The 18115-nt window shown below is 42.5% G+C and overlaps 1 protein-coding gene across 4 annotated transcripts in view; it reads right to left on the bottom strand.

The window, feature by feature from the left end:
- Positions 1-18115, bottom strand: part of znf800b (zinc finger protein 800b) — a 31416-nt gene continuing 13301 nt past the window's right edge. For 2 of the 4 annotated variants that reach the window (XM_038738749.1, XM_038738748.1), the window contains exons 2-12: positions 17923-18034; positions 15552-15903; positions 10860-10955; positions 8513-8656; positions 6325-6505; positions 5952-6147; positions 5656-5818; positions 4890-5248; positions 3482-4624; positions 3179-3292; positions 1-2629 (exon numbers count right to left, since the gene is read on the bottom strand). In XM_038738749.1, the coding sequence (XP_038594677.1) occupies positions 3191-3292; positions 3482-4624; positions 4890-5248; positions 5656-5818; positions 5952-6147; positions 6325-6505; positions 8513-8656; positions 10860-10955; positions 15552-15903; positions 17923-17979 (2793 nt within the window). In that variant the 5' untranslated portion in view covers positions 17980-18034 and the 3' untranslated portion in view covers positions 1-2629; positions 3179-3190. Of the gene's footprint in view, positions 2630-3178; positions 3293-3481; positions 4625-4889; positions 5249-5655; positions 5819-5951; positions 6148-6324; positions 6506-8512; positions 8657-10859; positions 10956-13041; positions 13281-15551; positions 15904-17922; positions 18035-18115 lie in introns of those variants that run through there. The other 2 variants (XM_038738750.1, XM_038738751.1) reach the window with 2 other exon arrangements.

The following is an 18115-nucleotide window of genomic DNA, read 5'->3' as shown; positions in this document are numbered from 1 at the left end:
TGAGGTTTGAAGCAGTACATTTTTATTTATGAAGTGGTTGGTTTTAACATTCTTGTCACAACTGAAAGGCTTCTCTAACTCGTCTCAGGTTATCTAGAAGGTGAGCTTAAATTACAACTGATGATGAAAGTATTGAAAAAGAAAAGTCCTAAGAGTCTCTTGAGGTTTGATTCCTGTTTATTTTACCAAAACCTCCTTCAAACAAAAGGAATAAGATACAAAAAAACAAAACAAAAAAAAACAACTCATTGTGGAACAACACAAACTTGCCTCAGTATTAAACAGTGACAGAGTAGTTACTAGTCCGACATGTTTGAAGCATATGGTCAACCAACAGTTAAGTACAAGTCAATAACTATTGTGACTATTATAACTATTATTTATACCATCTGGGTAGGATGCATATGTACAAGACCTTGTTGCTGTGTGCATTTTCTGCTATAAAAATAAAGTTTGGTCTTAACTTTTTTCAGGTTTTTATTCCATTTCATGGCTTTCTGAACATTAAGACATATCTACATTTGGTCTTCCTCAATCCTTTCCTTCCAACCCACATGCCAGTGTTTCAAAGACTACCCCTGGATGCTGTTAAACAAATGCAGCCCCCTTATTAAGTTTGAGTACATGAAAGCACACTTTGAATGAAACTGATTCAAAGTGTGTAAAGAAAAGTTTATTCGAATGAGCCCCTGCATTGTTTGGTAATGGAACGAAAAGTTTACGTAAACTTTGAAGTTTGGAGAATTGAGCTATTTATCTTAACAGGGATTATAGCTTTCTTTCCCCCCCCTCCTCCATGTTTACAGCTCCCACATTTTGGCCCCACTACAACTGAGATATGTCTGCTTTGCAATAAATCGCTAGGTTTGAGGACTGATTTCTGAACTTAACATAGAAAATAAAGTATTCCAGTTGATGGTTTCTAATATCTAAAGCAGTGCAACCTGTCTGCAAAGCTATTTCATTCAAAAACACTTTTCTCCTTAACAATATGTGCAGGCTTATCTTTCGTGCTCGCTCAAAATTGGATTCTCCCACATTAACACAGGTGATTTACCATGTAGGGGGTAATAATGGTGTTAATTTGATAGTCGGAATGTTTCGCCTGTGGTAACACACCTTGGAGTTAACAGTCAAACTGAGCTGTTATATTAAAAAATAACTCGTATTTGAAAGCAACTGAATGTAAAGCAAATGGGATTTAATATATTAAGCATGCGTAAAAGTGTTATATTATCATTGTATCACCTGTTTCATATCATTATAATTATGAAATTTGTTATTTTGTGAGTGAAGGTGGCACTTTCTTTCCTAAAAATTTGCCTTATTTCAGAACAGAACTCCCTCAGTACACAGACTGTCGTCTCATTGAAGCCTTGCTTCACATAGCCTGGTTATAAGAGAACCAACGGGCTAACTATTGCTGGGACTAATAAATTAATATACAGAGGTAAAACAGGGTGCGGTCAAAGCAAACACCCTTCACAAATGTTTTTCACTGGCAGTCCAACAAAAAAGACAGAACATAACAGTGATAGTTAAGAAAACACAATTGAGAGCAGGAAATTAATAGAGTTGTTTTTAAAACGCACACACAATTTCTAAGGAAAACTGCAAAACTTTGGGGTTTCCGTTGCTTTGACCATACCCTGTAATTAACAAGCATTTCATCCTGTAATACAAGACCTCAGCTGCTGTTGGTCACTGCAAAGCAGATCCAGCAGGCTATTAAATCAGACTGTGGACTGCTTGCATGAAGAATATTAAAACTAGAATTCTGATCTTTCAGTAGCAACATTTACATGAAATGCTAATTTTAAATTTCTAACCCTTAAGACTTACAGCAGAATCACTTTGGGTGAAGCTTCTCTCTGTTAGATAGCAGGACACAGCAGAGCTCCAATTGTCAGTGGGAAAATGTCAGGGAAATCAAGGGGAAGGAAAAGGTAAGGGGTGATAATTTGTAGTAGTGTTAAGCAAGAGGTCTTGACTATATCAAATTGTTAACATCCTCAACACAGTATATAAGGTGTGAATATAAAAGCTAACAGCCAAGGACCCAAAGAAGTTGTGTGTATGTCTGTGGGACTGCATGGGTCAAATCAAGTTATGCTTTCTCCAAAACAAATTTAAAAAAAGATTGTTTCCAGTTTATTTTCTATTGATACCACAATCCAGTTCTGATTCCCTACCTCTTTCTCTCTTTCTCTCTCTCACAGACACACACACTTTTTGTACCTTCATCCTTCTGCTAAAGGCGGTTTATCGAGAGCAAAGCAGCACAAATCAGATATCTGCATTTGGATCTATATTTACACACATTGTTGTAAATACAGATATATACAGTAGTAGTGAATCTTCAATTCACTGCCACCATCCAGCAAGCTCTGTGGCTTCATAATCAAACTATACAGAAAAAAGGTCAGATCCCAACAATATATATTTGTTTATAAAGCAAAAGGTGGAAATCCTTTGTACTTCACTCCTCCATCGTGCACCGTTGTTCCTTTTGTTTGCTTCCTTCATCTCTGCTCTGTGCTTGTTCCGTTCAGCCTCCCCCCTCCCCAAATGAAACTTTTGATTCTCTTCTTCGTTATTAGTGGCTCGCCCGTCCATTATCCCAGGGGGACTGTGAGAGAGGGAAGAAAAAGGGGAAGGAGAAGAAGAGAGAGATGAGAAATGAGGACAACAAAAGAAAGAAGGGAATACAGAGTACAGGGAAGGATCAAGAGAGAAAAGGGGAGAGATGAAAGAGGTAACAAATAAGCAAAAAGGCAGGGGAAAAACAGACAGAGGAAGATTTCTAATGAGCAGAGTGATACACAAAGACATATGCGAGAGGGAGAAGCTTGGAAACAGCTGGCAAATTGCTGAGCGGTCAATTAAATCTTGCAGAATGATTGTGTTTCCAATCTTTACCCTAGGGAATTGTCTTCTACACAAACATAAAAACACACCTCTCTCGCCACAACGGAAACTCATATATCACACACACAACAGACAAGACATTCACAAATTTTGCTCAAGTGCACAGCACACATTGGCGTCTCTTTGTGGTGTCTAAATGCACCAACAGAGGGAGGGGGAAAACAGGACAGGAGGAAATCCAGTGCAACTCAGATGAAAAAACGTATAATGACAGGACACGAGCTTTAGGTAAACCCTTTTTTATTCTTACCGTGTGTGTGTTTCACCAGACCAGGGATTTGGAACGGGTGTTGACCCCTTTCCTCCTGTTGGCTGCTGCCGTCGCTGCGTTACGATGACTTCGCTTATGAGACTCCAGGTACAGCTGACAAAACAATTTAAAGAGAAGATCACTTACTTTGAATTCTTTAACACTAAATCCACACAGGATACAGATAAATGCTGCTGACATTTCATTACAGTTACATTACAGAAGTTAAAGTACTCTTTAATGTAACAACGGGCACTGGGAAAAGTCTACAAAGTGTTTTTTTAAAGAGTTAAAATCCAGTACCTTCTTTGCAAAGGCCCGTCCACACTGGTCGCAGGCGTGGAGGGAGAAATTCTTGGTCACTCTGACTTCAGTGGAGGACGACCCTGTAGCGCTGCTCTCCGAATGGACGTCATGTCGTCGGGTGTGTGGGGCTTGGCTGCTGGGCGAGGCGGTGGAAGAGGAGTTGCGTTGGTGTGTGTGCTTTTCACTGCGGCGGGTCAGCGGCGGGCTTATGGGGCGATGCTGCTGTCTCTCCTGCTTACGGGTGACAGGAGGGGACGGGGCAAGCGCTGACGATGACAGGTCCTGCTGTTTCCGTGTAACGGGGGCAGGAGGCGGGGCGGAGGAAGAGGGGGCGGAGCCCGACGTGACTGGGGCAGCGGCGGAGCACTCTTGCTTGCGTGTGACGGGAGGTGAAGGAGAGGAGGAGGATGAAGACACGTGACGTCCGTTCACTTCCTCTTTGACGTTGCCACTTGTCCTCTTGCTGGGGTTTGTGCTGTTGAGGACTACCTCAGCCAGCCTCTTCACAGCCCTGCTCTCCAGTTTGGGCATGATCTTGGCTAGGTATGCAGATGACTTCTTGTGGACCACAGTCACGTGACGCAGCACGTCACGTTTGCGACGCGACTCGTAGCGGCAGAGGGGGCAGCGGTAAAATTTAATGAAGATGTCGTTGCCGTCCGTGTGCAGCTCAATGTGCTTTGTTAAGTTTTGGCGTGAGCTAAACTGACGCTTGCACAGCTTGCAGAAGAGCTGCTTGAAGTCAAAACCAACCGACAGTTTGGTCATTTTGGCGGGCACGCCAACGCTGCACACGTTGCCCCCACGCGAGGATGATGAAGATGAGGGTGACGTCATCTTTGGGCTCGACGGGGCCTCCTCCTCCTTCACCTTCATGGCGTTGTGTGCCATGGAAACATCTTTAGCTGTCCCAGTGCTGTCACTAGGAGACGCGGCTGGACTGCTGTCAATGTCCTCTTCCTCTTCGTCATCTGAAGGCTCTACAGCTTCTTCTTTCACTCGGACATTGTTCCTCGGGCCTAAGTTAGCGCTGCTACTTGGAGTGGCTGCTGTAGTAGAGGAGGTTGACATGGCAGCAGGTCTGTTACTTTTGATGCTGTATATTTTGTGGACAATACGCATGTGCCTCTTCAACATGAGCTGAAATACAGAGAAAAGAATACAAGTTATATGTAATAATAATAATAAGATCAATTGATACATTTTACATAGTTTTCATATATTTATTGGTTTTATTGATACCCCTCTCCATGTGTGGAATTCCCACAGTTAGGACAACCTACTGAAGATTATGAAACACCACTGACAGGAACAATTTCAGAGTACCTCTTGCTGCCACACCTGAGACTATTAAGACACCAAAAGCTAGAAAAGCTTGAAGCTGCCAGTAGTGCAACAAACAAACCTGAGAGCTGTAGTTCCTCTTGCAGAGCGTGCAGCGGCATGAGGCCGGGGTCGCCTGTGGAGAGGCTGGGAGCTGACTCTGAGGTTTGGACTGGGTTTGGCTCGAAGGCGTTGTTTTAGAGTTCACGGGCGTGGACTTGGTGCTACGTGTTGGAGATGCATTGTTGCTCTTCCGGGGGGGGGTGACCTCCAGAGAGAAGGGCTGGCCGGGCCGCGAGGCGATGCTGGATGTGATGGTGTCCCGCCGCAGGCCGCGATGCACCTCGTCAAAATGACGGCGCACGTTGGCTTTAGTTGCAAAGGTTTTGAGGCACACTGGGCAGGATTTTCCAGTAGGTGTGCTGAGAGTCCTCGGCCGGCCTGCAGCAACAACAACAATAATTGTTATTTTATTTGTTTCCATTAAAAAGCAAAAAAACACAAACAAACAAAGCTGAAATACAACACACAGTTTTATTTGACAACAGGTAAAATTACTTGCTTAGTATTACTTATTACTCCTATTGCTATAAAAGCTGACATTTTACATACTGCCGACTAAAGCTCAGCTAAATACGCCTAAAATGAACACTGATTACTTGGACAATTGCAGTTTTTATTTATATGCTACACAAAAATAACTTGTCCAACGTGCATGCATAAAACCGAGTACTGACATTTTTGATTTAGATTATTCCAGGAGGTTTGTTGGTTTGGTTCTACACTGTAACTATTCAGCTAAACCAAGAAAAAAAATCATCAACATGACAATTTGTATCAGCTCTCACCTTTCACCATAGAGAGCAGGCTTGTGGGAACGGTACGCGTCTCTGTGAACTTCCGCAGCTCTTCCAGTTTGGTCTGGTGCATCTTTCGGCAGTGACGCCTGATGCTGCGGCGTGAGTTAAAGTCCTGACCGCACAGACAACAGGAGATTGTCACATCCTCAACCTGGATAGGAGGGAGAGAACAAGCGAGAGGTTGTTGATTATCAGTGAGCATATGAAAAAGCAACGAACCTCTGCAGCAATGGGTATTTCTAAAATCAGTTTAAAGATGTTTCCTGACACGTCCAGTCACCTACCCCACTAGTGGACCCCTCGTCTTCATGCTGTGGCTGCTCCTTTTTAGCCTCCTCCTCAGCCTCCCATCTCCTCTGCCCCTGTCCCGGGCTACTGAGGCTCTCTGGCCCTCCTGGCTGGCTCGGCTGGTTGTTGTCCACACCGTCCACTGGTTCTCCTTCCCATGCTACCGGACTCTCTCTGGCACTGTGAAGGACGCTGAGATAAACAGTTAGCGATAAGGGAAGCCTGGGCCTTAGATGACAAGAAGCCTTCTATAGAAATCTATAGAAACCACATTGCACAAACTGGATTTGTGTTGCTGAAGCATGTAGAGGTCCTCTGTGAACAACTAACCAAATAAGGTACATTTTAATCCATCAGCAAGCCACCTACCTGGGCGTGTGCGATGGATATCTAGCCAGCTCCTCCTCTGTGGTGAGATACTGGAACACAGCCTTGGTAGTGGTCTGAATGGGCTCCAGTCGGACAACGTAGTCCGGCCTGTCGACTCTGGGGTATATGGCGTCCAATAAATCCTTCATGGCTACACTCTGTCTGTCGTCACCCGACGGACCTAGAGAAGAACAATCATAAAAATAATTGTTGATGGTATTTTACAAACGTAACTGTATTTAGTGGAGGTCCAAGTGTAAAATTTTGAAACATTCTCAACCACACTCAAAATACAGATTTTTATAAAACAGTTCAACTACCACTACTTTCACCAGATGTTACTATAGAGCCATACATTTATTCTTGATATTAGACAGTAGGTATATCCCCCTTGTACAGTGTATGTTCTTTTAGCTGTGAAGTCATCATCTGACAGTTGGAACTTCGGCCTGGTGGTTAGGTAAAATCATGCAATTAACCAAATGACCAGCCAAAGCATGGGCATCAGCAGCCTGTGAACAAATATGCACTTTCAAAATGTCTTCGAGCAAGACACTGAACCCCAGCCTACCTACTACTTGTGGTAAATTGTGCATGGGCATCAAATAAAAGCCCCAAAATCTAAAAAGACATCATCATCATCATCATCTCAGAGAGGCCGGTCACCCCTTCTCTCCAATTTTCTTTTGTGTTGCTGAAGAAATTCAAAATGCCCATAAAAAAAAAAGAAAAACGCTTAATATGGTTAGTACGTGGATGGGTTTGTGTAACTCTATTTATGCAGTGAAAAGATGAGGGTCTAGGGCTACAAATCATTTTCTGTTTGTGCACTTTTGCTTTGGCACGTTTTTATCCGCACAGAGCTTTCTTTCATGGTGAATACATTTATTTTGCCTCTCTAAAGCCTCCTTAATGTGGATTTACCTATTTTAGTATATAAGCAAGTTTCTTTCATAAAAGTCTTTACAACAGGAGAGAAGAGAAGATAGAAAGAGTTATTTTAGGCTCTTTAAATCATGACTGGATACTGTATAGGTCCACTGTCAAGGCTGGATGGTGAAAAATTAAGTGTTTCAAAGGAAGCCATTTTGTTTATCCAGTAACCACACAATTAATGCCCAGTGTCTCAATGCTGAAAAACAGACACCAATTAAACCATTCATCAAAATAACAATACGATACACTTTCAGCCACTGGTAATGGACTTTTGAAAAATTAAGTCACTGCTGCAAGGAACAACTTCATTAAGATCACACACACATGAAAAGATAGAGATGGTGATGGAACAAAGTTCTTTTTTATAACAGCGATTGCAGCGGATAAAACTGGGAACAATATAATTGACCGCTTGTGTTGAGACTGATTTCTCTTTTAGGGGGAGATGAGAGTTGGGTAACAGAAACATTACTTGAAGAGTCTCCTAGGCTTCATTCTTTCCCTGAGTCATGGACACACAGTGTGGCTAATGAGAAGTAGATAAGTAGATCAAAGTCAATTTCCTTAGTGACATGACAGGGGAGCAGACGTGAAACTGCACTTTGAGTGAGAGAAATGATTGATGTGTTGAACATGTTACAATGTGCATGGGAGTTTGTGCTAGTGTGTGTGTGTGTGTGTGTGTGTGTGTGTGTGTGTGTGTGTGTGTGTGTGTGTGTGTGTGCGCGCGCAAGTAAAGGAATGAAAGAGCACTGTGTACACACAGAGATAAGAGGAGAATAATGAGTAGGAGACAGATGGTGTGAAAGAGAGAGAAGAAACCTTGACAGAACGTGAAAGTGAAATGTGGAGACACCTCTGGAGACGTTGAAGTAATCAATGACTGTGTGCATCGGTGTGTGTGTGTGTGTGTGTGTTAAATAAGCTAGGTGTGTATGGGTACCTAGCTTCATCCCTACCCTGTTTAGGGAGTCTCCATTTGTTTGTGTGATCTGTACAAGTTCTCATTTGAAAGTCGTCAGCATGCAGATAAAAGCTCTGGACCGGGGTCTTGGAGTTTGTGTTTGACCTGTACTGCCAATCCATGTTATTATTTTTTTTTAATGGGTATTTGTTTTTTTATCTTTTATGTTTTTTGTGCTTTGATTTGAGGACTTTGAGGGTGCAGCTAAGTTTTAAAAATGTGTATGTGTAAGTATTCTGGATGTGTTTCTGAGCGCGTGTCTGCATGCCAATGTGTTGTGTCACTAACCGTCAGGTTCAGGCAGTCGTGATAGGCAGTAGTACTCTTTATGTGTGATGAGGTTGGGCAGGCCTCTGAACAGACTGCGACACAGTTTACACTCAAAGATGGTGTCCACCTCCCTCAGCAGCATGTGTTTCAGCTGGCTGGTGCCTGCAAGCCAAAAGAAAAGCAGTGAGGTTTACTTCCAGTGATTTCAGCGAGAATTACAAAAGATTTATAACAGAATATTGTAAAACATCATCAAACCTCTAATCATGGTAGTGTTACAAATAAGCCAAAGGGGCGGCACTTTTTGTTGCCACCGGCGTCACATTGCTGTGATGCTCCACCTAGCAAATGCCCAAGACCTGATGGCTCCAGGTTACCCTGGCCATTGAGTTTTTACAATTTATTGCAAAACATCTAAATTACATTATATTTGCGGTCTTGTAGTTGTTAGAAAGAAATCTGCAATCGGCTTGGGCGGTATTTGCTTTTTCATACCTTCCTGACATTTCATAGGGTATATGTTATATGACGGTATTTGTGTTAAAAAGTGGGAGAGAGTTGTGGGGCCTCTATGTGCTGTACAGTGCCAAAAACAGTAATGAAGGCAATGAAAATTAAGTGAACATTTGTCATAGATCGGGACAAATTTGGGACATTGCAAAAATTGTGACCCCGGGAGGATACCAGAAGAAGGCAATGAAAAACAGGGGTCTCTCGTGAAAAGCTGTTGCTGCAGTGGATACAGACACATTGGTGGGCGTAAATGACATGCACACAGCTTTGTCAGTGTTAGCTGCCAGGGTTTTTTTCTTGTTTCCTAGTCTGGTAACATTAACTCGACTGTGCGAATGGTGGGGTTGACGAGTCCCTCCTTTTTGAGTGCATAGTGAGTTTGTGGCTGAGAGAGAGCGAGCAGCAGGTGAATGCAACAGAGCAGAGGAAAAGGTGAGCAGCAAAGTTTAGCAGTAACTGTACAGTGTAGGTTACGGTTTGTCAGTGAATGAAAGGTGCAGCTAGTTCCAGTTTGTGAATTGTTTACCAGCTGCTGGAAAAGTGAAGTGGGTTATGTTGTCACGTTGTTGATGATGATGTCAGACAGTTTCATGTGGCACCACCCACCTATGCAGAGGGCATACGCTACTGGTATACTGTAATACTGTGATGCCGCCCAAGCCTAATCTGCAGTGCTGTATACTGGTGGTGAGCCCTTTCAGGCTGATAAATACACTGCACATTGCAAAACATGATCATTCATATGATCTTATATTACACTGATCAATATTACTACAAAAACATGGGTAAACAAGATAAAAGACGCTTATAAATTCCAGTCTGTATAAAAGGCCTGTGAGATAAATTTACCTCATCCCAATAAAAATCTCACTGGACCTTTCAAAGAAGAAAATGATAATTGTCGATTAATATCAAGTGCTACTTGTGTGTCACTGCTGTCACCCCCTTTCCGTTTTCAGTCAGTGTCGTCAGCATGCTGACTCACATATTTAATTTCAATTGCATCTAATGCCCTTTTGCCACTGGCTCCATAAAGATGCAACTGTGGTGTGTTGTGGTACGATTGTATACCACAACAGTAGGGGATAATGGTGCTTACACACAATATTATGGCCTTGCCTGAGAGAAGTGTCTCAACCCTTGAAGGAGCTTTCGAAGTCACGCTGAAGTCAACAACAAGGGGGGAAAAAAGCTATTATTATTAAATTGCTATTTTCTGTTTTGCATACTTCAATAGCTCTTGTATAAGGAAATGGAGCTATCGGAGCCAATAAAGCCTGCTGCTGTGTTAATCCAAAGCTAGAATTTCCTGCTACTGTTTTACATGAAATGCTTCCCACCAATGAACCACTGAAAAGCTTTGATTGTGAATCTGCTTGAGGAAGTGCTGGCAGCAGACTGCTAACATTATTTTCAGATGGAAATTGGTTTACATGATGTACATTCTTGCACATTCATCTTCTTTTCTTGGTGGTTCAGTTTTACATATAGCAGACAGATGCATAAAGATGCAGACAGAAGTGAGCTTTGTTGGATGAACCTTAAAACATGACATCAATCTAAATGATGGCATAGGTTTTATGTCAGCATTGGGGTCTGGGATTCCTCCCCCAAGAACATTCTGAGCGTCAAATTCTTAATTTCCTGCAACACGTTGAATTTTATATGCTCTAATGTGTGCCTTTTCTGCATCACTTTATGGTGGAAATGTCTATTTGTGTAGAGGAGAAAAACAAAATTCAGGCGCCTATCAATCTAAGGAACAACCAAGCAACTGTGTCCTTTCTGTCTGCATCATAAATAATGATAAATAAAAAATAAATGGACAGTAAGAAAACACACAGACACAAACCTGAACGGAAGCATTCAATTATCTGCTGAATCCCAGACTTGGAGGTCTGCAGAGGCTGCTGGAGCAGAGGAGGATCTCCAGGCTCCGCACAGAGACCTGGACAGCGAGAGAGACAGAGAGAGGATTGGATTTGATCAAAGGCAGCATATAATTACATATGAGTATGACAGTCTTGGAGAAATACACCATCACCTGGGACTTCTGGGGACCTGGTAAGAAACAAAGCATATTGCAGTGTGCTTGATGGGTACACACAATCACAGTCAGAGAATGAGGTCTGTATGGGATAGTGATTCACTCTGACCTCATTACCTCCTTTGACATGTGGGTGCCTGCACACACACACACACACACACACCAAAGAGTGATTAAGAAAAAAGGTAATCTATCTTTTTCTCTTAATCTCAGTATATCATTAACAGTGTTTTCTCTATATGCATTCAGGACATTCTGAATCACGACCGCCACTACTAAAATTTCCCACGATCTTTAAACTATGCGCTGCAAATGTTTTCACTCACACACTGTGCGAGCACGGCAGCACTCGATCCTCTCCTCGCTTCCTCTCCTCGCTTCCTCTGCTCGCTTCCTCTCCTCGTTCTATGCAGAACATACGTGACAGATGGTTGTAAGAGCAGCGTGACTCTGAATCAGGAGGTGCATAGCGAGTGTTTGATTGTCCGAGCGACAGAAAGTCACGGTGAACGCGAGCGGAGGAAAATATTCTGGCAGTAAATGTACGGTGTCTGTTACAGTGTGTTCTCAAGACCAAGAAAAGTCTGTTGTTTCCCACCTGCTGGAAAAGTGAAACCGGTTAGCGCTAAGTTAGCTAACATTTCCCCTCCCCTTCAGACTGCGCAGCTGAACAGCTGCTATGTAACTTAACATTAGCTCAATTTGTAGAAAGTAACTGGAATCAGCATTTTATTACTGCCTACTTGTCCAATGTTGAGAACATCAAGTACAAACTTAGACTAAACTGACGTAGCCTGCAGCTCTGTCCTGTACAGACTGATTCAATAATTTTTCAAACTAGTCCTTTTAGACGTCCTTTTTTGAGACGTTTCTTTTTGGATTTTAATGTGCAAATAAAATGCACCTCAGAAGGGAGGAGGTTTCTCATGTTGCCTATTTTTTATATTAATATCTACAGATAAATGAAATGAAAATGAAGACACAAAAGGCAAACATGAACAGTCTCTATAATGATTTATATGATTCATATTAACAGGGTTTTCCTGCCGTTTGTCCTGCCCCCGCTGCTGAAAAAAATCCTAGAGGAAACACTGATTAAATATGTCCCTCGTTCCTTAGTTTTATCAAATATGTGATCAGAAAGTAAACACAGGGACCAGACAAAAGGATGAATGAAAAACATTTCTTACATATTCAATCTCTCTGTGATACTTGTTCAGAGGACTATAGCTCAAGTGAGACATGCAGTGGGGGGCAGAGGCATGCTGATGACAAATTTTTTGCTTTAGTCCAGCAGTTTTCGGAGCCAGTGCAGCTTCTGATACTTCACATCGCCAGACCAGGAATGTGACCAAGAGTAACTGTACTGACGTAGATTGGAAGAGGTTTTTCTTTTGCTCGACCCCAATCAACAGGAGTGCAGGGTCAGCTGGAGAACAGCGATCCTGATGCTTGTAGAGATTTAATGTTTTGTTTGATTTACAGGCCTGTTCTTGTATTATCTTCACTTCATTACTTTTAATCATTTGGCTGCCACAATAATACTAACAAGGACTTTGTGCTCGAGTGTCTGTAAATAACAGTGTCCGGTAAATGGGTACAATATTTACATGTGTGCAATCCGTACAATATATGCAAGAGATATCTCTTTTAACTTCAAAATCTCTGTGAAGTGCCACATCTTTAACAATCCTGACTAAAATACAGCAGTGAACAGACACCACAAAGGATGTTTAAAACACATTTCTGCCTGCAACAGAAAAACACAAACTTTTTTTCTTCTTTATAAATACACCTTTGGGGTGTTATTTTTAATTTATTGATCTCATTGCCAGCGAACTTTATTTTTCCTTTGTATGAAATAGGGCACTGGTTAAATGACCCACAGTGCTACTGAGATGTACTGCGTGGAGGTGAAGTGCTCTCATTCTATACGTTTTACATCAATACTATCTTAATAATGTTTCATGGAGAAGGGCATACATACATTAGGGCTGTGACGCTTCTGAAACCGAGACTGGAATCGCGACACAAAAGTCCACGGTCTCGTGTTGCAGATCCGAGAGACAGAACCGCGACATATCCACTCCAGGAACTGTTAAGCTCTCATTAAGACAGAGCAACAGTGGGGGGTGGGCTCGGTAGCGGTGTACATTGTATTTGCATTGACAGTAGGTTATTGTAGGTCATTCTCCATCTTAGTTTAGTGTTTATTTTCTACTTGAGCCTTCTCCTCTTCTCCGCACACTGACATACTCGCACTCACCTAACCTGGCCCTCTGCACGGCAAACACGCAGGCTAGCTCCGACTCTTTCTGTCAGGCAGATCGAAACCGAAACTAAGTGACTGACATCTGCAGTGGACTTTCACTGTTGCGCCATAATGCAACTTTTCCTGCCTTTCCCTTAATGTAATACCTGATAACATCTCTCTCTGTGTTTCACTGCAAAATGCTAAAATGGGTCGCCAAATATACTTTGGCAGGTGCTAATATATCTGTCCGGCCCGTCCAAGTAAAGTATATGTCCAAAAAAAAAAAAACGGGTGGAGGAAAACCCGAGGTATGAACCGAACCTTGGCTCAAAAATCAAGGTCTGAACCGAACAGTGAATTTGGTGTATAGTTACACCCCTAATACACATATAGGGGTAAACAGCCAGGACAGCAGACCAATTACATTTACCAACTCCACCGCAGACCCTGTAATCACCTCAAATGCTTAAGTCTAACTTCTCACAATATATTGATGCGAGAGAAGTCCACAGGGAGAACATCATTTCTGCAAAAACAGCATTTTGTAACAGCTATGGCTGGGACAAAGCTCTAAATCAAACGCTATCAATGTGTCCAGCCATGACAAATGTCCACTGTTTGTTCCATTTTGAAGCAGGCACTTTAATTACAGCCTGCAAACTACATTTTACATTTAGCAAAGATGCACACTGTCAATCAGAGGACAATGCTGTGTTTTGCTAATTCATGGCAACATACTGTATATATGTTAAAGGAGTTTTTGTCTATTTAGTTTTTTTAAGACTACAAACAGAGACCTTGCATGTTTAAAACCTTGTTGACACCATATATGCTGGAATGCACACACACAAGCCCATACTACTGGGTTAGTAGTGCATCATAGCAACGTGTGTGTGCGCGCGCGCGCGTGTTTGTGTTTGTGTGCTGGTGAGTGAGAGACAGACAGAAGGCAAAAAGGCCAGCAGACAGACACACCCAGAAAGACGCAGACATAAAGAGAATGAGAAATGTGACTGACAACTGTGTGAGCGGTTTGACAGAGAGAGAGAGAGATGGAGATTATGTACTAATGTGTGACAGAATGTGTTTTCCTCATTCACATCCCCCCACACCTCTCCCAGGCAAGCTGCTATAATCCCAGTGGGGCAGGTCAGTGACCCGCCGACCTCCACACCCCCCTCTGCAAGAGGGTCAAAGATCAACCAATCAGAAACATCAGCTGAAGTAAACAGCTTCCTTTTACTCTGAGTAGTGAAACCCTTTGTCCGCTACTGTGAGTCGTTTTCTAACTGTGCTGCAGTTAGAAATTAACAAGCGAGATTTACATCTGAATCGAGACATCTATGTTGGGTTTTGAAGGAAAGCACTGAAGCAAGGAGGAAAGCTAAGGTAGAAGAAAAGCAGAGAGGATCATGGACAGCCAAGCCAAAAGGAAGGAAGGAAGGAAGGAAGGAAGGAAATAAACATGTCAGCGTTAAGCAGAAAACATCACATCATCACAAAGACAGCTTTAACAGCCATGTAGTACATTTTCTAATCCAATATCAATGGGTTAGCTTGGCTTTAGACTCATGAAACACACTAGCTGTCAACTGAAACAATAACTGGCAGCTAAGGGTGCTTGTGGTTTCAGGATAAGTCAGTGGTTACACCATGGATGTTTTCCTTTTTCATGCCTCCCAGGCTGTGCTTATATTCATGTAATTTAACAAACCAAAAGCTGTCCAACATCCTGGCAGGGATAGGTTTACTTTTGAACGGTTGATGACAAGTTTTACTCCAGGTGAATTTTTAGTAGGACCAATTTTCTACTCAGTTGGTGACCCGAGTCATCTCACAGCTTACACATTTGGAGTAAACATGATTTGCTAGTTCCTCAAAACATTACAATAGTTATACTAAGGCTAGTGTAATAAATTAAGTTCCAAATAATCAAGTCTATTTGGTTCGTATAGCCCAATTTCAAAAATCACACATTTATGCTGTCAATCTGACAGCATTCAAATAAAGCTAAATAAATATTTGACATGTTAGGCTAACCAGCAGTGCACAATAAATGCCACACCTCTTTTTGTTTCCATTTCCTTTGCGAGAACACACCATTTGATTTTATTTGGCGTGCACAACCAGAAATTGTCTGATGCTCAGGCAGTGAAGCTACACAGCAGGCTGACAGATTTAGCCTTTGGGTGGATAAATCAAAGCAGCAGGATGTGCAAAAAGGAATAAAAAACATTCCTCACCTGTGTTATGACCATGGCTGCCGGCGCAGGTCTGCTGAAGCCGTTCCTCAGTCTGGCAGCTCTGGTCCCTGACCTCTGTGGTATTGCTCCTGTGTTGCCCAGGTACAGGCAGCAGAGGGGGAATGGGCTTCCACAGAAGCTTGGCCTGGAGCTGGGCAGCAGAGTCGCCTTTTTCCTGGCCATCCACTGGAGGTTCCCCCTGGTCCAAGTTCTCCGACAGAGCCTCAACGGAAACAGAGGTCTGGAGCTGGGTCTGATCAGGGGACTGGTCTCCTTCTCTGGGCTGTTCTTGGTGAGGACGCTGGGTGTCTGACTGGAGCTGGCCTTCCTCCATCTCCGCCTGACCACCACTCTGCGGAACCAAAAGGAGAAAAATCAACAAATACAAGTGTAAATAGGACTAAAATTACACGCAAAGCCATTATGTGTATGATGTTTATGTCATTATAGCATCTTTGTAGAATTACAAGAAAATGGTGCAGTCAACATGTTGCTTTTAATTATCCAATAATCTCAGTGTCCCTGGGTGGAATCTGTGGTTGTTTTGAGACCGCCACTGGATGGCGCCAAAGTCACAAATGTTCAAACTGAATAGATAGTGGCTTTAAGAAATTAAGACATGGACAATCTAGTTCACATGGCTTTAACTTAATCCCGATTTTAAGATCATCTTCTAAATCCAGATCACAACAATTTTCCTTTGTCAGAGAAGGAAAGCGTTACCGGCTATTACAGAAAACTAATACATAAAACACGCACACACAAAATCTTGAAACTTGATAATAAAGAGATAAATAAATACTGGCATAAATCCAACAGAAGAAATAGTGCCCATCACAAATAAAATTAGCTATCATTCCCTTGCTGACAAAAATGCATGTTATTGGGCAGAATGAGGGGTCACAGCGGGTAAGTGAGTGAGTGAGTGAGTGAAAGAGAGAGATTCTCTTGTCATGTCCCGTGAGTGTCCAGAATCTTTCTAGGGGGACATTAACCTTGTCGCACACAGACACCCTTCAGCAGATAAGTGACTCCACCCCAAGACTTCAGTGCGCGCATATACATCTGTCTGTGCGAATGTGTTGCTGTGTCTCTTGACCAGACCTTTCTCTCCAAGTCCCCAATCTTTTCTCTTCTCCCACCCACCTATTTATCCTTATTTTCCCTCTCCGTCCGCGTCTCTCACTCCCCGTGTCCCTGCTGCCCTTGAAGACGAATAAATGACTCCACCGTTCAGGCACATTACAGCACATCACCATTGGCCAAGTGGGCCACTCGCACACAGTGTCACCATTATATACACATACAAACACACTTTGCATACCATGGCATAATCAAATTACCACAAAACTGTTACACATGCTCTAATCTAACACTTCTATATTTCTATGGCAGGAAAAGAAAACATCTTCACTGTGCAGTGCACAAGTAAAAAGAAATATCAGTGAACACTACCATTCAGTTAGCATTTGAATCTATCAGTCAATTATCAACAATTCATGCTTCATTTTTATTTTTCACTGGGAAGTGATGAGCATAAAGGAGCCTGTGAATTTACACAGGGGCAGCTGTGGGTTAGAGTTAGAGTGGGTCACCCACTAATCCAAAGATCTGTGGTTGTACTCCTGGCTCCCCCCAGCCTGCATGATGAAGTGTCCTTGGGCAAGATGCTTCTGAAGGCTGTGCCATCGGTGTGTGAGTGTGTATGAATGACTAATTTCTTTCTGATGAGCAGCTGGCACCTTGCATGGTAGCCTCTGCCATCAGTGTGTGAATGGGGCAAATAAAGCATTTTTAGTGGTTGGAAGAAGAAGAAAGGCGCTATACAAGACCATTTATCACAATACAATGACTTTCTTGTATTGCCTGGTGTTTGAGCACAAACTGTATGTCCCTCGTGCAGGTCTTTACCTGCATGAGGGACTATCCCTAAACACAACAAAAAACGTTAGACATGAATAAATTAAAACATAAACAAACAGGCACACAGGGCTGGTTTCCAGGACAGGGATTAAGTCTAGATTTCATTAGATCAGGACTAAATTTAATCCTTATCCAGAAAATTGGTTACATGTTCTTCTGAATACCTTTTAAGAGAACAGTTTGGTGGTTACACATTGGTAGTTTCACATAATAATAAAGTACAGTGTCTGGTAAACTAGGATCAAGATTTCAGATGGTGCCTTTTTAATAATTTGAATTGTGTACTATAAAGTGGGCTATACTGTATACAGAGCTTTTCTCCACTGACACACAGAGAGTAAAATTTGACCATGATGATAGTTGTTCAAATGACAGACTGCACAGGTGGGAGTCGAGTTGGGTCTTAACATCAAGGAAGTCATTGGTTATCTTTTTTTTTTTCCAGTACCTGTCTGCGGTGACAGTGAGAGCTCTTCCTCCCAGTTGACTTCTGGGCCTTCACCATGCTGCCAAGACTGGCCTGCTGCACCACACGTTCACTACCAGCACACACCTGTAACCTGCAACAACACTCCACATGAGCCAAGGAAGGCTTAGCAAAAGAAATTACAGAGGCTTCTCATGTCTCATCCTTGCACTGT

The sequence above is a fragment of the Micropterus salmoides genome, unplaced genomic scaffold (genome assembly GCF_014851395.1).
Source record: "Micropterus salmoides isolate LMB-PRFRI ecotype aquatic unplaced genomic scaffold, ASM1485139v1 Ms_hic_scaffold_23, whole genome shotgun sequence".
NCBI classification, from domain to species: domain Eukaryota; kingdom Metazoa; phylum Chordata; class Actinopteri; order Centrarchiformes; family Centrarchidae; genus Micropterus; species Micropterus salmoides.
The sequence above is the reverse complement of the archived record's forward strand: the minus strand, read 5'-3'. Positions and strand labels throughout refer to the sequence as shown.